Consider the following 24,210-nt stretch of genomic DNA (forward strand, 5'->3'; position numbering starts at 1 on the left):
GCAAGTTGGATATGATCAATATCTATGGTCCAACTTGAGGAGGAGTGTAGAAATCCCGAGTGTCTTGGAGTGATTTAGGGGATATTTATGTAGAAGATTCTCTATTATTAAGATAGATTATTTTAGGAGATTGTTTTCCATCTTTACAATACCTGATTGTATTATAAATGTAAAGTATTGGCTTGTACAAAATGATTATTCAAGAAATACATAAATTATTCATTCTGATTTCAGATGTTGTCCTTTGATAGGAGGGACATTAGTTGAGGGGTTTAGATTCTTGGGGGTTCAACTATTGTAAATAATTTTTTGTGCATTTGACTAGATCAAATGTCTTTTCCACTTTATATTTGTGTTTGGAATGCCAAAATTCCCTCCAATATAATAAGGCTTTTATTTAGTTTTCGTAATAGAGTTAATACCAACAATCTGTTGCAGAGTAGGAGGCCTTTGATGGTGTTATCTCTAGATGTGTGTACTTTATGTTTTGGTAGCTTAGAATCAGCATCTTAGCTTCTTCTTTTATTTATTTATTTATTATTATTTTTATGCATTGCTCTTCCCCTTGGAGGATTTGGTAGAAGTAGTTTTATTTAGAGATAAAGGGTTTTTTTGGATCGGTGGAGCCAAATCTTGCTCAGAGACCATGTTGAATAATTGAGTAAAATGGAAGACCTAATGTCAATGATAGGTCTCTCCCTCTATTTATAATATATGTCGAGTACAATAACAATTATCATAATACCCTTACTAACTCACACTTATTAACATACCTCTTAACACATAATAATAATGATGCTATATGACTAAATAACCACTAACATGAACGACTGCAGGATTGGTTGAGGAGGAGCAGAATGATAAATTGTCATGGAGGCAGACAGGCTGGTGGTTTTTCTTTTTTGTTTTTGCCATAAACAGTCACACGATTTAAAATCTAGTAATTTTAATGCCAAACTTGGACTAAATATAAATGTTTGAATTACAATATGCTAGAATTGAAATTTTGGGTGCAAAATGAAAATGATGCAAACATGGGAGGAAAGATGCAAATGTCCCTTATAAAAAATTCTAATTCTTGTGTGTATATGCTTCTTAAAATAAATATTTGCTACTAGGCGGGTGGGGAAGGATTTATTTTGGAAAAGAATGTTTGGGGAAGTAGTCATATAGCTTGTGTACTATTTTGTATTACTTTTTCTTCTATAATATTATCTACCACTTGTCTATATATTGATGCCATGTTTGCCAACTTTGATATTGATAGGGAATGGCAGTTGTTGCAGCAAGAGCGACAAGGTTGCCGATATATTCTTCATTTGCCAAAGAAGGCAATCTCAGTGACCTTTTTGCAAAAGGAGAGGCCATCTCTACTCTTTTTAATGTTGTTGGAATAGGAGCAGGGATACAGTTAGCATCTACTATCTGCTCATCAATGCAAGGAAAGGTATAACTCACTAGAATTTTAGCAAATTGTTATGGACAATTCGATCTTCTTACATCTTGAAATAGGGTTGCACAAGCAATCATTCTCAAGCTTTTTGGTTAGAGAACATCTATACTTAAATTTTATGCTAACCTGATTTTATGGTCATTTATATGCATCACTACAAGAATGAATCTTGTTGTAGGTACTTCTTGAAATATGCAGAGTTCATACGTGGTTGCAGCATAATGATCATACGTCTGTAATGCATTGTATGTCCCATAACAAGTCCCATTCTTTTACCCTCTCCCGGGAGTCGATGACTATTCATAGCTATTACCTTCACACCGAAGAAGAGTTCGACCCAATGCTTTATTTCTGTCCTAGTTGATCCTGATTTCGACATTAGAAATATATTGATTTTTCCCCAATAACTGAATAATTTTGTCTGTAAATACTCCATTACTCATAAACCCTCAACAGCTGGACCAGCAGTGAAATTTTATTTACATTAAATGTGAGGTGCCATGTTAACTCTCACCCTTTCCCATATAAAAAGGCTCCATCAATAGTTCTGATCATAAATAACTTCTTGCAGTTGGTTGTTGGGCCTCTCCTGGCTGTTATACATATATACAGTGTTACTGAAGAAATCCGAGCTGCTCCTGTGAACACGTTGAATCCACAGAGAACTGCAATGATTGTGGCTGATTTTCTTAAGGTCTGTTTTCTAGTCTTCAACCATTATAGAACTTCATACAAATGTTTCTCTGATTTTATTTTTCAATTGGAGCTAACTCAGACAGGCAAAATATCAAGCCCTGCTGACCTAAGATACAGAGAAGATCTCCTATTTCCTGGACGCCTCATAGACGGAGCTGGAAATGTAAAGGTGGGAAGGACGCTGCGGGATGTTGTTAAGCCTTCAAAACTCTACAAGTTGAAAGAAATATTTCCTGAAGAGAAGTTTCTTTTAAGTTGTGGAAATAAATGGACTGACATGGTATTGGAGCTCAATGCTACAGGTGAAGATGCATTGAGAGGTTGGTTGGTTGCTGCATATGCTGCAACCATGGAGAATTCTGTACATGAGTCAACTGCTAGCATCATGCAGGAGGCTTATGAGAAGATGAATAGTGTGTTCACTCCATTTTTGTCTGAACTGCAAGCGAAAGGGTGGCACACTGATCGCTTTCTTGATGGAACAGGAAGCCGTTTTGCATGGTAATGTCGTGCAGTTTCATCCTTTTCAGGTAATCCTAGCTTCTTCAAGATATGGGGATTTTATAATTGAAGTTGGTGAGAATGCTTTGAAGTCTTTTTTTTGCCTTACTGAAATTAAGAATTTTGTGGTGTATATGGAGGTAGGGATGTATCAATAACTTTCATTAGATTTTACTCATTCTCCTCTAGAAATTTTCTTGAGCATTAAATGAATTGTAGGAGAGAAATTTTAAAAAGATAAAAATCTAAAAAAATTCTTGGAAAATATTTCTTTGTAATTAATTGTTGAAAAGCACTATGTCTTATTGAGATGGATGATGGATCATGCAAATGACACTTGTCTGGGCGATTTCAATTATTCTTTGTGATTAAGATAGCTAGAAGGCATAAATAAGGGATTCCCTAATGAAAGAACTAAACACTTGTATAGTCTTTCCTAGTTGCTTATGATACACTTTGTGAATTGTCTTAAATTTGTACAAGTCCTCATCAAAAAATGAAGATTGTTTATGTAAAATTGGGTATCATGTTCCAGATTTTCCTCGCACAGGAGTAAGATAGATAATAGATTTGGCATAATGAAAGGATAGAAGCCTTTCCCATCTGTATGTTTTTAGTGAAAGGAAATTCTAGCAAGTGGACATGATTAGTTTCTCTCGACACAAATGCCCCTAAGGCAGTTAAGTTGTTGAGGATATGTGTTTTAGCTTGTGTGTTCCTGCTTGCCTCATGTTGCTATTGAGATTTGAATTAGCAAAGAATGTTGTGAGCGGTATTTGAGTTGGCACCAAACGTTGTGGAGGTCCATGCCTAAACCTACCGAAACCCAAGGATTTTTTGGTTTGATAAGAAGCATCCTTGGCAGTAATTAGGCTTAATGCTGCTTCTATCTTGCTTTCTTTATTTTTGATTTTTAATATTTAAATTTAGTGTTGGTTAAGGGTTTTTTTGTGAGTTTATTTTGCACTTCTTGAATCTTTCAGCAGTGTGATCTGCCATCTTCCCTTCTTTTCACCCCTCGCATGGAATTCTCAGCTTGATGGTGGATAGATTTTGGGAACGGGTTATTTTGTAGGATTTTGAAATCAGAATGATGGATGGTTTCCCTCTTTCTGTGTTCCATTTTCTTTTTACAGCAGCTGATACCATCATCCATTATGCTGCTGAGGACAATTGGGCAATTGTAGATGTGTTTTATGATGCTTTGAGGCAGTGTTGGGTTTGAAGGTGAATTTATGGAAAGTCAGCTTTGAGCCATGTGGGAGATGTGCCAGAGGTTAGGGCCCTTGCTTCCGCTTAAGGGTTGTCAAGTAGAAAGACTTGAAACTTGACCAGCAACTCTCCTCCATCTATTGTAAATGGTAAGATTTTGGTTTTGATGGTAGAGTGCTTTTATAGAAAACTTGTGGGATTGAAGAAGCAATATTTCTCCTGAAGACTGACACTGATTAAGAACTCTCTCTTGAGTTATGCCCTTCACTATTCTGGTCCTAGTGCAGGCAGCTCAAGAAACTTCAAAGAGATTTCTTATTGAGGGAGAAGGAAAAGGAGTTCAAGTATCACCTTGTGGAGTGGGATACTGTGTACCAGCCTATTAGGGAGGGTGATTTGTGAAACACTTTCTGGAGAAGAGTTGGGGCTGCAAATTAAGTATGGTCAAATTGCACTGTGATTGGTTTTCTCTTGAGTTGGGCTGTCCATATGGTCAGGCCTTTGGGAGGCATTTGGAAGAGTTGTGATGTAGCGAGTGTGGTGGAAATACACTGTAGGTTTTTCAAATTAGGTATCTGACAGATTAGATATAATTGCAGGGAGATATAGTGGCCAAAAGGGATCTTCTGGTGTGGAAACACAGCAGGAGAGGCCATGGAATGAGCCACTGGGTGAATCCTCAGCTCACACTTCCAAGTTCCAAGTTCTCACTTCTCAGGATTCTCAACATATCAAATTTTGTTCATCTCTTTAAGCTTTTGGTGAACCTCTTCTTGGACTATAGATTTTTAGCCTAGGAAATAGCATCATCACCCACAGGGGACTGATTATTAACATCTACCAAGTCCACAACCAGATTTGGGCTTCGTCCATACACTATTTGGAAAGGATTCTCCCTTTTTGTTCACAAATTCAGCCCACGGTAGGATTAGATCCCACTGCCCAATGTTGTTTGGGGCAAGAGTTGCCCAAATTTCAATTCACAACTTCTGTTTGTCCGTTAGTTTGGTAGGCATTGCTGTACTGCAACTTAATTGCCAGCAATCTCCAAAGACTTCTCCAAAAGGGGCTGAGGAATTTTGGATCCCTATCTAATGTTATTTGCCTTGGGCAAGCCACGAACCTCACAATCTCTCGGAAAATAGATGTGCTACATGAGTAGCATCAGCTGTCTTTTTGCTTGCTATGGAGAAGCAGTCAGCCACTACAAATACAGAATCGATACCTCTAGCTGTTTTTTGTAATCCTACCACAAAATCCATACATACCTCAGCCCATGGCCCAAAAGGCTTTGGTAAAGGTGTGTAGTAACCAACATTCCGCAGCTGGTCTTTGGCAATTTGACAAGTTTGGCATCTTTCCACATTTGCAAACATTTTGATGTAAAGTAGGTCAAAAAAACCTTTTTGACCCCAAATTTAGCTTCTTAACTGACCAATGTGCCCAATATCATGCAATTCAGCAATTAAAAACTCTCTTAAAGAACCACTTGGAACATGCAGCTTGTTTCTATTGAATAAAAATCCATTTTATTGGACAAATTCAGCAAGCACCGTGTTGTTCCTGGTTTCATGTCTTTCTAAGATGCCTTTAAAAAAGGGTTTCTCCCATGTAGTGCTCATGGATAGCTTGCATTCCAATGACACTGTTAGACATGGTTACTGGCAAAAGTAGTCCTACTTAGCGTATCTGCCACCTTGTTCTGTGAACCAGCCTTGTAGCTTAATATGATAGTATATTCTTGCAAGAAGGCCACTCACTTTGCCTGCCTATGATTTAGTTTCTTCTGAGTGTTTAGGTAACCTAGAGCTTCATGATCTGTATGCAAAACAAACTCTATGAATCAAGTAATGGAGCCAAAATTTTAAGGCTTGGACAATAGCATAGATTTACAGATCATAGGTGCAGCAATTCTGCTGTGTCCCATTAAGTTCCTCGCTGAAATAAGAAATTGGACTGCCCCTCTTGACTCAGAACAGCTCCAAACCCCACTTTAGATGCATCACAGTGGACTTCAAAACCTTTTCAATGTCTGGTCTGGTAAACCTAAGACACGAGCTCCCTATTTCCTTTGTTGAACTAAAGGATGTGGTAGGGTCATGGGTGTTTCCAATCTTGAGTTTCACTGTGTCCACCATTTCTTGTGCAACTAGATTCTCACTGCTGCCACAATCAACTATTAAATTGCATAGTGTCAACCATGTGGTGCAGCACATTTGAAAAATTTCTTTCATTACCGATCGTCAGCATTTATTGCTGGAGGAGAAAGCATGGACCTTTCAACAATTAGCATTTAACCTTTCTCATCACCTTCAATCCCCCCTACCAAGTTACCTCATGCCCAGTCTTGTAGTGAATCACATTGGCACCAACTCCTGGTTTCCCTAGTTTTCTGAAAAATTGACTTGCCTTGTTGGCTTCCTTTTTGAGTGTTTATTTGATTGATGTCCAAATTTTGAACATCTGTAGCACTTAATAGTGTTCTAGTCCTGTGGTTAATAGGCTGATTTCTGTTACTGACACCTGTGAGGATTGCAGGTATTGCCTTTGAGTTTCTATTTGTGGCCATGCTGCTAGAAGGAACTACCACATGTGGATCATGCCCTAACTTCTTCATGTATTCCGTGTCAATTGAGCTTCAACCTTTAAAGCAAGCTCATGGACATCCCTTTGAAGTTTGAAATGTCTCACTTGATCTTGAATTGCCAAGTGAAGACCATTGATGCATTGGCTTACAGCTGAGATTCTGTTTTGGTGAGATTATTCCTTAGTCTAAATTGATGAAATGCCTGTATACTTTGCATTTTCTGGTAGAAAGACTTCTTAGTCCCAGGGAGGGAGTTGTGCCTTGAACTTCTCCTTAATTTTAGTCATTGTCTGAACTTTCTTGTGTCTCTATATTCAAAATTATTTTAGAAATGCCTCCACCAAGTAGAAGCAGGTCCTCTCAGTTTTACAGCCACCTGCTTGACCATCTTTTACTCAAAGCAGCTCTCTATGCTGTCCATCCAATCCAAGAATTCTTCGAGTTCCTTCTCACCATCAAAATCTGCAAGGTGGACCTGAACACCATATTCTTTAGAGTTTCAAAGAGCTCATACTATCAAATCCTTCTAGCATCTAGGCCGTTCATTCTGATGAACATGCCTTCTATTCTAAAGACTAGAACTACTTCAATTGATGGAATCATCAATTCTATCATCAGAAAACTGATTGGGTTCATCTTCGACTTTTCTTGTTCGTGATCCCAACTCCTATTTCCTTGATTAGTAGTGTGCTTGATTAGTAGTATGAAGAACAAGATCTGTATGGTTTCGAATTTGCTCTTGTAGTTCATGCAACATCTGAATAGTTGCTTGAGTCCTAGCTCTTCTACTCTAGCAGCCATCTAAAAATTACTGATATGTTCATGGGTTGTTTGGACCTAAAATTCCAACATATCCAATCTTTTCGATTTGACAAAAATCCAATCCTAAGTCGAGCCGTTGGGGATGCAGTTCGGTTTGATTATCGGGTGGGTTGGGTTAGGTTGGTGGTTTAGCTTGTTGAAGGGTGAAGTAGAAAAGAGAAGAAAACATGAAGGAATATCTTTGTGAGTTTTCCCTAACATAATAACTTATGTTACATTGAAAAACATTGCTTATGCTAATGTCATTCCAATTAAATATATTAATCAGTAGATTTCTTATAAAAAAAAAACAGTAGTATCAATGAAACAATATGATGTAACATAATAAGTACTTTACACTTTTCAATTTTGCATTAGTAACACAATATTAAGAAGGTTCTAAAAGCAATCAAAGAAATATTATGTCTATTGTCTAACACTTATATTATCAACCGCTTTGAATCATAAAGTGTAAAATATGTCCATTGTCTTCCAAAAGGCCCAAAACATCATATTCATAAGTATTACTACATTGAAATAAAATTGAAAATATAAAAATTAAAACACTCGTGCCAAACCCACAGCCCATTCTATGCATTCTTTCATAGGTCCTAAGTAATTGTAGGCCCTTATTATTATTATTAGAGGTAGGTCGGATTAGACACTAAACCCACAAATCGACCCATACAATTGGGTTATGCAAAATGGAAAACTTTGAAATCAATTTTTTTTTGTCGTCCAGTTCGGGTTGGTTAGGTTTTTGAACACTCGTAATTGTTAATTTTGGTCTGAATGCCCTTTCCATCAGGTTTGCTTTCATTATATAGAAGATATTTACATAGTTGTTGCCTGATTTTCGGCACTTAAATGCTGCCAGATTTTCAGCATTATTTACAGCCTAATCAGCATTATTCACAGCCCAATTGTCTGATTTTCAGCACTTAAATGCTGCCAGATTTTCAGCATTATTTACAGCCTAATCAGCATTATTTACAGCCTAATTGCCTGAATTATCTCCGTTAACACCCGTCCTCAAATTTTTGTTGGTAAATCAAGAAGCATCAATTTGTCAACCAAGAACTGATGCCGGTGTCGAGAGAGAGCTTTAGTGAATATGTCTATAGTTTGACTTTCAGTGGAAATGTGAGGAAGAGTAATCACTCGTTCACGTATGGAATGGCAATCGACTTCGATATGTTTCGTACGCTCATGTATGACAGGATTAGCGGCGATCTAAATAGCAGTGGTATTATCAGCATGAAGAGGAGTGGAATGAAGCTGAGAAAAACCAAGTTCACCCAATAACCCATGAAGCCATGTGATCTTAGAGCTTGCAGAAGACGGCACGATACTTAGACTCAGTGGAGGACTTGGAAACTTTGTCTTGCTTCTTACACTTCCTAGAAATGAGTGCATTGCCTAAGAACATGCACCAACTAGTAATAGAGCGACGAGTATCTGCACATCCGGCCCAATCAGCATCACTATACCCCACCAACTGTAAGGAAGAGTCCTTAGGAAAGAAAAACCCGCGTGTAGAGGTGCTCTTCAGATATCGGATAATGTGGCGGACAACGGCTAAATGAAGATGTCAGGGAGCGTGCATAAATTAATTGACTTGTTGCACAGCAAAAGAAATATCTGGTTGAGTAATCGTTAAGTAGTTCAAACTCCCAACCAGCTGCCGATACAAGGATGGATCTTATAGAAACTCGCCTTCCTCTTGACGAAGCTTAAGATTTACCTCCAAGGGATTAAGAACAAAATTACCCGATTGGAGACCAGCCAATGAAATCACTTCCTGCGTGTATTTGTGTTGGTGTAACAACATACTAGTTGGAGTAAGCTGCACCTCAAGGTCAAGAAAGTACTGTAGGAGATCAAGATCTTTCATGTGAAAGGAGGCCTTGACATGTTGTTGTAATTGCTTAATTAACTTAGTATTAGAGCCAATAATTACAATGTCATCAACATATACCAGAAGCAATACAATTCCTCCAAAAGTCTTGCGAAGAAAGAGAGAGGAATCAAACTGGCTCTGAGTGAAATGAAAAGCATGTAAGGTAGAGCGAAATTTATCAAACCATGCACGTAAAGCCTGTTTCAGTCGATTCAAGGATCGGCATAGCTGACAAACCTTTGAGGAAGGTGTAGCAAACATGCCGGGAGGTGGAGACATAGATTTCTTCCTTCAAATCCCCATGTAGAAAAGCATTCTTCACATCCATCTATCGGAGAGACCACCCCTGCGACATAGCAAGTTCCAAGATAATCTGCATAGTAGTCATTTTGGCAACAGGTGCAAAGGTCTCTTCATAATCAATACCATACTCCTGCTAGTTCCCGAAAGCCACAAGACGGGCCTTACATCTATCCAGTGACCCATTAGACTGATACTTGACTGAGTACACCCATTTACAGGCAATAGGTTTGACACTAGAGGGACAAGTCACAAGATCCCAAGTGTGATTATCTTGAAGAGCTTGGATTTCTTCTTGCATAGCCTGCTGCCAACATGCTTGGGTGGTTGTTTGGGTATATGAGTGAGGAACAAAAATAGTGTCAAGAGTGGCAGTAAGGGAGGTATGAGGAAAACCACACCTATCCGGTGGATGTGTAACCCAAGTGGAGCGCCAAGGAACCGTAGAATTAGATGATGGATCAGTGTTTGGAAGGGGCGTCGAAGATGGAGGAGGACGTTGATGATACACCACACTTGGTTTAAATTGCTCTATAGAAAAAGACATATCATCAAAAGCGGGAAGAAGAGCAATAGGAGTATCAGAAATAACCTAAGACTGAAAGAAACATTGATTTTCGAAGAAAATCACATTTCAGGAGATTCGGAATTTGTTTGCATGAACATCATAACAAAAAAATCCTTTCTGAGTAGGACTATATTCGATAAAGGCACACGTGACAGACTGGGTAGTAGGCTTGTGACGCTCAACAGGTGGTAGATGAACAAAACAAACACACCCAAAAGTATGAAATGATTGATACTCAAGAGATATGCCAAATAATCGAAAATAGGGAGAATCATAATTTAGAGTGGCAGTAGGCAAACGATTGATCAAAATAGACAGCAATAGACAAAGCTTCTACTTAGAACTTTGAAGGTGTAAAAGAATCGATCAACAAAGTATGAACGACATCTAAGAGATGATGATTCTTGCGCTCAGCGACTCCATTTTGTTGAGGGGTATAAAGACAAAAACGCTGGAAAATGATCCCATTTTGATGAAGAAAAGTATGAAAAGAATGAGACATGTACTCCCCCCCTGAGTTGGAGCGTAAAGTTTTGATGCAAGTATTGAATTGTGTCTCGACAAATGCAACAAATTTTTGAAAGACAGAAAACACGTCAGCTTCAGAACAGAGAAAATATATCCAAGTGAATTGACTATAATTATCAATAAACGTCACAAAATAACAATATTGACCATGAGAAATAACATGACTCACACCCTAAACAACAGTATACACAATCTCAAAGCAATTAGAAGCACGACTACCATGCACAGGAAAAGGTAAAGCTTTACTTTTACCAAGACGACAAGTAGCACAATCAAAAGATGAAGGAGAAGAAGAAAATGAATCTTTATTGCCCTAGAAACCATGTTTCATAAGATGAGCCAAGACAACAGAATTAGGATGACCCATTTTCTTATGCCAGACTTCATTATTATTGGCAGTAGTTGTACAAGCAAGAGAAACAACATTAGGAATAGAAAACTGTAAAGGAAATAAACGTCCCACGTTTGGCCCCACTGTGATCACTATCCCCGACACCTGATTTTGCACAAAACAACCACCACGAGAAAAATGAACATCACAATTATTATCTACTAATTGCCCAAAAGGAATCAAATTGGTAGACAATCTAGGAGAGACAAAAGCATCGCGAAATGAAGAGCCCAAATTACCAACAACAGTAATTAGAAGGGTATTGCCATCAGCAATCTGAATATTTTGCGTGCCTCTTATACTTACGAACACCATGGAGACCCATCATATGATTACAAGCGCCCGAACAATCCATGAAGTTGAGTTAGTATCCGTGCCTTGCAAGCCTAAAGCCGTAAAAGCAGACTCAATCATATGTGTGACCATTGCTGGTGCGAGAACAGATGAGTTAGAGTTTACAGTGGGTGGCGCAGAAGAAGAAGAGGATTGAACAGTAGCTTGAAAAGCTTGGGATTGGAGATTTTGAGGCCGCACTCAACAGTCTTTGATGATATGACCTTCTTTCTTGTAATAGTTACAAACATTCTTAGGACAGTTACGAGCAATATGACCAAACTCCTTGCAACTGAAACACTGCAACTTGTTCCTCCCTCTCCCTTGTGCTGCATATGCTACATTCATAGCCTCAAAAAATACCTTCTCAGAAGTGATACCCATCTGAGTCGATAACCACTTTTTTTCACGCAATAAATCTCCTAAACAAATATCCAAAGAAGGAATCGGATTACGGTTCAATAAATTGGTTCAAACAGGCTCAAATTCAGGTCAAAGTTTCATAAAAAATTGATTGTGTTAAGTCTCAGCATGAATCGCTTGAAGAGCTGCGAGTGTCGTAGGGGGAACCTTAGCATGAACAATAGCAGAATACTTGCTCCAAAGATTAATAAAGCCAGAATAAAATTGTTCAATCGGTAAATGACCTTGACTGTAATTACTAATTTCCAACTCCAATTGGAATTTTCGAGCATTGTAATCTTGGTGGTAAATACGGTGGATATAATCCCACATAGCCTGAGCTGTAGTAAAACAGCGAAGATTGGTCACAAGGTGAGATTCAATCATCCCCAAAAGCCAAGAGATCACCTTAGCATCCTTAACCTCCCATTGTGCAAATTCCTTTTCATCAGTGAGAACTTGAGTAGAACTATCAATATGATTTGATAATTCATTCCCTTTCAAGAATATTTTAAATTGGAATTCCCACGTAGAGAAATTCTTTCCAGTAAAACGAACAATAGTCTTTTCAAAAGACATGATGAAAGGCACTGAAAAAAAAAAGGCTCAAGCAGTCAACCAAATAAAAGGCAAGCCTAACTCAAATCAGTTCCAAATCCAAACAATAAGGGGTCCACAGGCACAACCAGATTACAAAGCCCAGCAGAAATGAAAAAAACCAGATCAAACATGGAAGCCTAACTCGAAGTACTTGCCCTGTGTGAAAAACGACACAGCAGAGGAAGAAACACAGCACTTTCGTAGATCACACTAGGAGAAGTCGAAGCTGCTGACCACCATAGAAACTGCCGACAGCCATAAAAATGCGCAGCCACCACAAGGAAAAACACCGAGATGAGTAGCCCGCAACGAAGGACAGCGTGTGCAACTAAAAAAAAATTCAGGCAGTCCCAAACAGAACTCAAACCACCAAAGTGGACACCACAGAGAAGGCCGACACCCATGAAAAGCAAGGAAGAACTTGCTGAAACCGAAAGAAAGGGGGAAAAAAAAAAAAACAGCGATGAGAATCACACCCAGTGATTAAGACCAAAACGATGGAATCAGAAGAGGGGCTTTGATACCATGTTAGATTACCACTCGACCTAAAAGCTTAAGCTGTTAGGTTGTGGGCCAACAATGTATATCAAGCTTTAACACCCCCGCACGTGCAGGATCCCACTGAATAAACGGGGGCAACAAGACTAGAACCCAGGACTCCTAGAAACCAGCTCTGATACCATGTTAATTTTGGTCTGAATGCCCTTTCCATCAGGTTTGCTTTCATTATATAGAAGAGATTTACATAGTTGTTGCCTGATTTTCAGCACTTAAATGCTGTCAAATTTTCGGCATTATTTACAGCCCAATGAGCATTATTTACAGCCTAATTGCCTGATTTTCAGAGTTTAAATGCTGCTAGATTTTCAGAATTATTTGCAGCCTAATCAGCATTATTTACAGCCTAATTGCCTGAATATCTCCGTTAACATTAATTACCTCAAGAAAATCTACTTTGAGCGTGTGTGGTGGAAATACACCAAGATCTGCCAGGTTAGAAATCTGACAGCTTTGGGATAATTACAGAGAGATAATAGTGACAGAGAGATCCTGTTGTGTGTGCAGTGCTGGAGGTTATGGGTGAGCCACCGGGTGAATCCTCATCCCACACGTCTTATTTCTCGGGGAAACTATGAACAGGTCAGAATTGATAACTGAAAAGGAAAGGGAAAATTGTGTACTGGCTCCTCATTATCTGGACTAAGATAAATACAAATAGTCACAGACTTGCACACTAATTGTGCCTTGGAAAATGGCTACTCTTGAGTAAAGCTGTTTCTAACTTCTATAGACAAAAAAAAAAAAAACCTTGCTAATGAACTCTGAAAACAAAGCTGGACTTAGGAAAAGACAGCTTTGATGAGATTCTGATAATGATACGTAGATAAGAAGTCAACAATTAATAAATATTATAGCAACTAGCAAAATTACCTATGCTTCATTGTTGCTGCAGCACTGCATCAAGTTTGGGTAATTTCTTTTGTGTTATTGGGTTTGTGGGTAGGAATTGAAATAGGGTGAGATTACTATAGGTGTATGGGGAGATTCAGTATTTGAAATTTTGGGGCAGCCTTTCATCTCTTTTGCATGTTGTCCAGTGGAGAGGCTGGTGTAGGGGATTGTATCAAGAGGAATGGTGCTCATGTTTTTTTTTGGCTTTTTATTTTTTATTTTTTTTTTGATAAATGAAAAAAAAATCTGTTTTTTTTTTTTGCCTAGTGATGAGAATGACTGAAACTTGGAGGCAAGGATTTTGACTCAATTTTTGTGGCCTCAAAAATAAATTTTGTTTAATGTTTCAATGTCAATTCTAAAGAAATGATGAAAATTAATAACAAAACATGGAATTTTTTTTAATTGAAGTTTAAGATTCTAGTAATAGACATAAAATAATGCAGGGCTTGGAACTAAAATATGGCAAATGGGAATATTGCAATCAAATTTTGAAGTGCCCTTTTTTTTTCTAGATAGAGTGCGTTTGAGAATTCTCACTATGGCACTCTCATCAAGAGGATATCTTTTTTAAGCAGCAGCATGCAGAGTTGGAATGTCAACTTCTTACCCTTTAACTGACAGCCAGGGAGAGCTTTGTGATTTGGTACAACATGATTTCTATATTGCTGGCTAGAGAGATCTTTGTGATTTGGCAGATGACTTGATTTCTAGTCAGTGACATCTCACCCAATGTTAGAATAGGACCATAGTGGGTAAGAGAACACATAAGGCTTGGCCCTTAGTGCCTCATTGCTTGATGTGGAGTCTTTGGGGACAGAAAATGGGAGAAATTTTTAAGGGATGGAGTGCTGTGTTATTGAGTTAAAAGAGCTGTTTGTTGTCCCTTGTATGGTTAGTTTTCAAGATGTATGGAATGAGGATTCTTCTCTAGATCATTCTTGGATTTTGTATTCTCTCTTGGGTTAGGATTTGATTTATTTTTTTTGGGTAGTTGGTGAGACCCCCTTGTTTTCTTTACATTGCATGTACCTTCATTCATTTAAAAATAAAACAGGTTATTGTTTGAGGATTATGTTAGTGTATTTGTTTTGCTAATTTCCATTTAGCTGTGTCTTTTCATCTATACATATTGCTTATTGTAATGATAATAGGAGGGTGTTGTGGAAGAATAGTTGGGATTTCATTTGAAATTCTCTCTCTCTCTCTCTCTCTCTCTCTCTCTCTCTCTCTACATCATAGCATGTTCTTTTTGTTTTATGATTTGAATAATTCTTTTGTCATGTTGCTTTCATTACAAAATTTTGAAGAAGTTTATGGTCTGAAAATCAAAGAGTGGACTAGCAGCTATCCTTTATGAGACATTGTCTAGTTTTGCTTCGTTATGTGGGTGTACCATTCAAGATTGGCCATTAATTTATGCCCCTTTTTGCATTATAATCCACATCCTGAAAGAATTAAGAAAGAATCAAGGCATTTTCCTTAGGGTTGGAAATAGTATGTGGGATCTCTTTATTAATTTTGAGGTTTGTTGTAAATGAAAGTTCGGAGAAAGGAGAGCCGTGTCTTGGTAATGTGGTTTCTGAAATATTCTTTTGGTGATAAATGCTGGGATAGATCCCTTGAGACCAAATCTCGTTCACATAATGTGAAAGTAGTATGGTTTTTAACAAAACAGTGGATTTCTAACATTTTTTTTTTGGGGGGGGGGGGGGGGGGTCAATGTCAATAATGTGAATCCAGCACGACATCTCAATGGTTAGAACTTGGGATTGAGGAATAACTTAGGTTCTAATCTTAGGAAGGGATGGGAATGGATGGGAAGGGGATTTGAGATTAGGGGATGGGCTATCCCCTCTTTGTAGCTCTAGCATGATGGGGCTCCCCAATGAACAAAAAAGCTTATGCTTCCTATAATTTGTGTGCATTCGTGAACACACCGGTGTAGACACAAGCATAGATGAGAGTTTATGGCTCTTGTTTTTTGTTTCTATGAAGACTTGTGAGACAGATATTGTTATGAACATGCTTCCTTTAATGTCCTTGATTATTATTATTATTATTTTTTTCTGAATGGGAGGGTTTTAAGAACTTTATACGTAAACCCCTTTAGCATGTCATTTGCATCCCCCACTCAACCTCTTTTCTATTGACAACCCATTTGGAAGTTTTAGTGCCTTCTGAGGTCATGGGATTAGTTATATCTTTTTGTCATCACTAGTATTAATTCTACAAATAATTAATCCATTGTATATTGGTGAAATCTCGATAATGTGTGTTTTATGTTTTCACAGATGTAAGACTTGTGCTCATATTTGTTGCCTTTTTCTTTCTCATGGAGTATTTGGAATTGGTTGTTTAGAAATTTTAGACAAGTGGTTTAGCAGATTTTGATGTGACTAGTTATAGGGGTTTGGGAGGAAATAGGAGGGGAAGGCATTGTTGTGATGCACCATCTGTGCGGTCTAGTGTTTTTGGATGTAGAGTGCTGGAATTTTTAAGGACCACTGTATGCTTTGTTGTTTTTTTGTCCCACATTTGTGGAAAGTTTTTTTTAAACTTTAGTTTGAAGCCATATAACGAGCTTCCCTCACTATTTGTAATCACACCTCCCATTTGAAGAGTTACAAATAGTATTTGTAATTTAGGGTATTTCTAATTACTATTGGTGATTTGAAATTCGCCCAAGTTGTATTTTCTGGAAATAGTGGATTGATCGTTGGCGTCTGAGGACGTAGGTAATTCTTTACCAAACCGTGTAAATTCTTGTCTTGTTCTTTATTGTTGTCTTTTATTATTAGTTTTTGCATTGCTTTAGTTTTGTTATATATTCAATAGTAATCGTTGCTGTATTGATGTTTGGCATAAGTGGGCTGCCCGACACAACAATTGGTATCAGAGCTTGGCTGAATAGTGCCGATATGGGGGTGTTTTTCTGTTAAGATCCTTGATTCCATTTTTGATGCCTAAGAAAGACTTGGTCTAAGCTAGTGCTCAAAGACCTTGCGGCTTAGTCGCTTCCCTGGAGGTCGACCTTATTAAAGTGGAATATCCTAGACTTTGTCTAAGCGAGTGCCAAAAGACCTTATTGCTCAGTTGCTCTATGGAGGTCGGCCTTGTCAAAGTGGAATTTCATAGAATATACAGAGTAGACACAATTGGGATAAGTGTGGCATGATTCATCCTAGTCCTTCTGTCCTGTTGGTTTGATATTGGATATATATTTTTGGAAGATGGCAGAATCTATGCCTACAACAGTAGAAGAAACTCTGTCCACACTAATTCCAACCCCAACAACTTCGTCATCATCTTCAAAGACGACAACTAATGCTTGGTTTGAGGTGGAGAATTTTGATGGTACCAATAATTTTGGTATGTGGCAATGTGGGGTGATGGACATCTTGTACCAGTAGGAATTAGATATTACTTTGGATAATAAACTAGAGGACATGGGCAACAAAGATTGGGAAACGATCAATCGTCAAGCATGTGTTACATTCATTTTTGTTTCTCTGAAAATCAGAAATATTGTGTTATGAGGGAGACATCTATAGAGAAATTGTGGAAGACATTGGAAGATACATTTATGACTAAGAGTCTGGAAAATCAACTCTATTTGAAAAAGAAATTGCTTTGCTTTCAGTATCAACCAAGAATTTTTATAAATGCTTTCAATAAAAATTTGGTTGATTTGTTGAATTTGGATGAAAGGTCAAAGATGAGGACAAGGTCCTATTGTTACTGAATTCTCTCCCTGATGATTATGAACATCTCACCACCACTTTATTGTATGAGAAGGATAAAGTTAATTTTGATGTTGATTGTACTGCATTGATTAATACTTAATGCTGAAAAAAGGATCAGAAGGTCCATAAAGAAACAGTAGCAAAAGCACTGAAAATAAGGGGATGTTCTCGGAGTCGTAAACTTGGAAAAAGGGATAAATCTCGAGGGAGACCTGCTAAAGATGAATGCGCCTTTTGTCATGAGAAAGGACATTGGAAGAAATATTGTCTCAAATTGTAGCCTCAAATTGTAGCAAAAGAATAAGGGCAAAGCACATTATAATGCCTATATAGCCAAGTGTTATGGAAATGAGTCATATTTTTCTCTTGTTGGAACATTTTCGACACATTACTATGGTGAGTGGATTTTGGATTCTGATTGTTCCTATCATATATGCCCCAATAGGGAATGATTTTCTAATTTTGAAAAATTAGATGGGGGGTTATTTTTATGGGAAATGATAATACCTTTAAAACATCAGGAATAGGTTCAATACAATTGAAATGACAAGATGGAACTGTTAAAACCTTGATTGATGTTAGATATGTTTCAAGCTTAATGAAAAATCTGATCTTATTGGGTGCCTTCGAATCTAAAGGGTTTACTATTACCTTGAAAGATGGAACCTTAAAGGTTAAATCAAGTGCGCTTGTGGTGATGAAAGATATTACAAAAAAATAACTTGTATTATTTTCAATGTAGTACAATTATTGGCTCAATAACTGTCGTTTCTGAGAAAGATGCAGGTTCAGATACAATAAGGTTATGACATATGCGATTGGCACATACGGGTGAAAAATCTTTGCAACAATTGGTTAAACGAGGTTTGTTGAAGGGTGCAAGGGTATGTAAATTTGAATTTTGTGAACATTGTATTCTAGGAAAACAGAAGAGTGAAATTTGGCACTGCAACCCAGTAGACTGAAGGTATTTTAGACTACATCCACACAGATGTATAGGGGCCTACCAAAACTACTTCATTGGGTGGTATGCATTATTTTGTCACTTTTGTTGATGATTTTTCTAGAAGAGTTTGGGTGTATGCTATGACGAATAAAAATGAAGTGTGATATTTTCCTTGAGTGGAAAAAATTGGTTGAAACCCAAACTGGCAGAAAGATCAAATGGCTCAAATTAGATAATGGTGGTGAATACACGAGTGATCTGTTTGTGAAAGTATGTCAAGATGAAAGTATTGCTTGACACTTTATTGTTAAAAATACACCACAACAAAATGGGGTGACAGCTAAAGAATATTTGATGTATGTTGTCTAATGGGTTGGACAAAAGGTTTTGGGTTGAGGCTGTTAGGTATGCGTGTCATCTCATCAATCATCTATTGTCATCTCCTATTGGGGGAAAAACACCCTATGAGGTATTGTCTAGAGAACCTTTGCTAATGATTATGATTCTTTACATGTATTTGATACTGTTGCTTATTATCATGTTAAAGAATTTAAGTTGGATCCTAGAGCCAAGAAAATAATATTCTTAGGGATTAGTGCAGGAGTCAGGATACCATATTTGGTGTCTAGAGACGAAAATAATGATTCTAAGCAGGGATGTGACTTTTGATGAGCTTGCAATGATAAAGAAAACAATACGTAAGGAGTCACCAGTTGAAGAAAATACCTGTAGTACTCAACAACAGGTGGAGGTTGACACATTTTTGGGAAACTTAGTGAGAAATAAGGCTACACGATGTAACTCTCCAGTTACAATAGGGAACAATGTATAAGAAGAGGAGATTTCAATCCGAGAATCTTCACAGTAACAAGAATCAATTGTTTTTCAGAGGCCAAGAAGAGATTCGAAAACCTGTTTGATATACTAACATGGTGGCTTATACGCTTCCAGTTGTAGATGATGATATTCCTTGCACTTTCAAAGAAGCAATGAGGAACTATGAATAAGATAAATGGAAAAGAGCGATGAATGAAGAAATGCAGTTTCTTCATTAGAATTAGACTTGGGAGCTAGCCCAACAGCCCAAAGGTAAGAAAGCAATTAGTTGCAAATGGGTTTATGTAACGAAAGAAGGATTTCTAGATGCAAATAATGTTTGTTTCAAAGTTAGATTGGTAGCTGAAGGCTACACGTAGAAGGAAGATATTGATTATAATGAGGTATTTTCTCTAGTTGTTAAACATTCTTTCATTCAAATTTTGTTGGCTTTGGTGGCACAATTTGATCTTAAACTAATTCAGTTCGATGTAAAAATTGCATTTTTACATGGTGATTTGGAAGTGAAAATCTATATGACTCAGTTAGATGGATTTGAGGTTGTTGAAAAAGAAAATTGGGTTTGCAAACTGAGAAAATTGTTGTATTGTTTAAAGACAGTAGTACAAATGATTTCACCAGTTTATGATTAGTCATAAGTACATTAGAAATAAACATGAACATTGTGTTTATTTTCACAAACTACAAAATCTATCTTTATATATTTATGCTTGTATGTTGATGATATGTTGATTGCTTCAAAGAACAGGGAAGAAATCAACAAACTGAAAAGTTAGTTAAATCAAGAATTTGAAATGAAAGATCTTGGTGAAGCAAAGAAGATACTTGATATGGAGATATGCAGAGACCGAATGAGAGGAAGAGTTAGTTTGACTCAGAAACAGTATTTGAAGAAGGTAGTACAAAGTTTTGGGATGTTTGAGCAGTCAAAACAATGCAAGTATATGTCACAAGTTCCTTATGCAAATGCAATTGGTAGTCAGATGTATGCAATGGTTTGTACAAGACCTGATATTTCACAAGCTGTTTGTATGGTGAGTAGGTATATGCATGATCTGGGTAAATGACATTAGCAAGCTGTGAAATGGATTTTACGATATATTATGAATACTATTGATGTTGGTATAGTATTTGAGAAAAATAATACTATTGAACAATGTGTTGTTGGATATGTCGTTTTTTATTTTGCAGGTGATCTGGATAAACGTCGATCAATTATTGGATATGTATTTACCTTTGCTAATGGTTTAGTAAGTTGGAGGTCTACCTTACAGTCTACTATTGCTTTGTCTACGATAGAAGTAGAGTACATGGTAGCTTCGGAGGCTGTTAAGGAAGTTATTTGGTTTTAGGGTTTGCTTGAAAATTTGGGAGTTGTTCAGAAGCACATTACTGTGTTCTGTGATAGTTAGAGTGCTATTAAATTGGCAAAAAACCAAGTCTACCATGTAAGAACGAAGCACATCGACGTTCAATTTCACTTTATGTGGGACATTATTGATGAAGACAAAATACTTCTTTAGAAGATTGCTACAACTAAGAATCTCGCAGATATGTTGACCAAGATCGTGATAACAATCAAGTTCAAACATTGTTTGGACTTGATCAATATCCTACAAGTTTGAGTACTTTTGAAAGATATTGATGATGTGGAACCCTAAAGAATGTTTGTGACTAAAAAAAATTATTGAATTTATCGTCAAGATGGAGATTTGTTGCTTTTTTTGTCCCACATTGGTGGAAAGTTTTTTTAAATTTTAGTTTGAAGCTATATAAGGAGCTTCCCTCACCATTTGTAATCATACCTCCCATTTGAAGAGTTACAAATAGTATTTGTACTCTAGGGTATTTCTAATTAATATTGGTAATTTGAAATTTGCCCAAGTTGTTATTTTCTGGAAGTAGTGGATTGATCGTCGGTTTCCGAGGACGTAGGTAATTTTGTACCAAACCTCGTAAATTCTTGTGTTGTTCTTTATTACTGTCTTTTATTATTAATTTTTGCATTGCGTTAGTTTTGTTATATATTCAATAACAATAGTTGTTGTATTGTTGTTTGGCACAAGTGGGGTGCCCGGCACAACATGCCTGGCCAGCTGCTTTGGGACAAGGCAGTATTTTTTGGCTTCTTTACGATGCTTTGCTTCTAGAGTTTTCAGTATTTTTTTTATTTTATAATTTTTTGACAGGATAGGAATGCTCTTCTATTTTGTTTTATTTATTTATTAATTTTGTTTTCTTTTATTCTCTGATCAGGCTGCCCTGTCCTCACATTCATTTTCTCTTCTCTTAATAGAATTCCCTCCTTTATCTAAAAACAAGGATAATTGCAAGAAAATTTTGGTATAGTATTGACCCTTAAAATCTTCCAATCCTGGAGTTACAGAATATGAGAAAAGGATTTGGCTCGTTTTGTTTTTCGGACAAACCATGAAGATTATTATAGGGAGAAAAGGAGAGAATATGAGGATAAGGCATCTTTCCAACAATTTAAAGTATAGAACAAAATAAAAGCAAAAAATGAACGAAACATACATTTTCTTCTCTCTGCAAGTCCTCAGGGAAACTCCAAATGTGTTGTGATGCTAGATTAGTTCTTCCTCGAGTGCTCTTTTTCCTTCACGTTGGAATTTTTCAGTTTGCCAAACATCCCATTACATTTTTAAATAAGAGCTTTGCAGGAAATGAATTTTTGGGGCATAGCCTCAACTCAAAATTTAAGTACTCTTTTCATGTGCACGCATTAATCACACGTTATAATGTGTATATGGCAGTGTGGATTTAGGACTTTGACCTCATGTTCAAGATAATAATTTCAGAACGTACCATTGAAATGCTTCATGTTTTAACAGATAAAAATAGGATACAAAATGGGATGCTAATTTCCCTGCCAAAGTGAAGATCAGAAACAATTAGAACCTTGTTGTAACTATAATCCTTTTATGACTTAGTTTTGATAGAATAAGGTTTTAAATTGCATATATAATTCAAGAGAGTGATACTGTCGCATTCCCAAGCTCATCTTACCTCTATGGAACTTGATAAAAAGAATTGCTATAGAAGGTAAAATGAGTGTTGTGCTGTGGATGGTTTGAAAATTTTAGGCTATGTGCTGGCTTGTTGAGGAGAGAGTGCGAAGAGCCAATTTCAGTTAAATACGAAGTCAACTTTGCATGCATTAACCACATCCTATTGCAGTTCATTTAGTTTATTGAACTGATAACACATCAAAAGTTATTTAAATAGATCATATTTTAGGAAATTTGAGGTGCTAGGGATAGCTGATAAGGGGAATAGATAGCTAGCATTGGATTGGGATGGGAAGGGGAAGTGAATCATGCAGAGGATTATCCTTTATTCTGTCCAACTCAGAAAAGGTTGGTAAGTAGTTCCACAGCAACATGCATCGAGCACATTTAAAGGCAGAAGAATGTGGCAAGGGCAACAGAAGTTAGATAGAAGTTACAAAGAGAAAAAAAAAGTGAAAAGGAAATGGTATAATCTTCATGCGATTTGTGATTATTTTTTGCACTGCATGAAAGTCACTATCCTGGCCGTGTAAAATAATTTTAATGCTATTATATGGCGATTATTGAGATTGTTCTGCCGGTGTTGACTAATCAAATGGTTGAAAGTACTTTTTGCTTGTGTCTGGGTAGCTTAAAAATTGTGTTGCAGTCGCCCACGTTTCTGCTAGTGCCTTTGTGGTGGACAGAACTGCACAGACATGGGTAAGAATACAAGCCCTAATCAGTGAATATATTAAAGTGGGTGGATATAAATATTAGCTGTTAAGGAGGGAAAGGAGGAAAACAGTAGGGGGTTGCATGGTAGCAGTCAAGGAGAACGAAGGTTGAACAAAATCCAGTAGAAATTTATACATTAGGTAGGTCTTGTTATATTATATTGGTTTAACTGTATTTTTTGTATATATAATTTGTCAATGCTTTAACAGATAAAAATCTCTTAATTAAATAAATATTATATGCCAACAACTTGCGAGTATGTGTCAATTGGCATACTTAAATAAACCTGCCTTACATGTCTTAACGTAACATGCTATCCAAACAGAGTGGATCTTTAATTCTCTCTATGACCCCTCACCATTTTTGTTGGAAGTCAAAGTGGGCGTGCTGATTGATGTATAATTTATTGCAGCCTTTTTCACTCTGTGTTTTATGCCTCATAAAGTATTGTAATTTGATTAGCAGGCAGTGTACCAGCGGGCTGGGGCCTAGCTGTAGAGATCTTGTTGCCCTGCACGAAGTGCTTGCCTTCGATTTCTTGTTAGGGCACTTGATAAGGTTGGTGTCAAATTGTGGGTGAACGCATCTGCTTAAGAAAGTGCCTCCAGGGCTCTCTTTTTTTTTTGGATTCGTCCGGGTATCCGCCTACCGTCAACAGTGTCAGTTTTACTGTCCACTGCACCGGCCAGCGACTAATATTCAAGGTTGCCCATTTTTATTTTTATTTTTTATATTTTGTACCCGGCAAGCATTGCACGGTCGTGATCGCGCAACTGTGCGAATTTGTAGAGCTTGGGTGCATGAATCCTGGTAGCAAATTAAGCAGTGTTATCACATGGTTAATGAATCTGCAATGAATGTGTTGGTTCCATTTTTGCGCTAGTTATCAGCTGGCCGGAAAGTTATGTTTCAATTATAATAATGCCCGGGGGCACTGGTAGCTGCTTATTTGGTACGCTGAAGTAGTAAATTATTGAAAAGTTTGCCCGGTTAGGTCAACAAAGAAAAAAATAGCATAAGTCGGCAACTTTACAACCATGATGATGGCTGTGGCCGTGGCTGTGGTCAGTATGTGACCAGGAACCTCTCACCATCTCAATTTCCCCTGTATATTTTTTCCTGGTGAAGTGGCAAAGTGATGTTGATTTGCTTTCATTTCACATTGAAACACTTAGTAGGCGATAATACAATTGGAGGGCCATTGGGTACGC

At 37.3% G+C, this 24,210-nt stretch overlaps 1 protein-coding gene across 1 annotated transcript in view; it reads left to right on the plus strand.

Moving 5' to 3' along the window:
• LOC131156162 (protein root UVB sensitive 2, chloroplastic) overlaps nt 1-23,881 on the plus strand; it is a 75,222-nt gene extending 51,341 nt beyond the window's left edge. The window contains exons 9-12 of the mRNA XM_058109625.1: nt 1,268-1,447; nt 2,025-2,147; nt 2,229-2,679; nt 23,462-23,881. Of these exons, the coding sequence (XP_057965608.1) occupies nt 1,268-1,447; nt 2,025-2,147; nt 2,229-2,654 (729 nt within the window). The 3' untranslated portion in view covers nt 2,655-2,679; nt 23,462-23,881. The remainder of the gene's footprint in view (nt 1-1,267; nt 1,448-2,024; nt 2,148-2,228; nt 2,680-23,461) is intronic.
• The last annotated feature ends 329 nt before the right edge of the window (nt 23,882-24,210 follow it).

Source organism: Malania oleifera, chromosome 5 (genome assembly GCF_029873635.1).
Source record: "Malania oleifera isolate guangnan ecotype guangnan chromosome 5, ASM2987363v1, whole genome shotgun sequence".
Lineage (NCBI taxonomy): Eukaryota > Viridiplantae > Streptophyta > Magnoliopsida > Santalales > Ximeniaceae > Malania > Malania oleifera.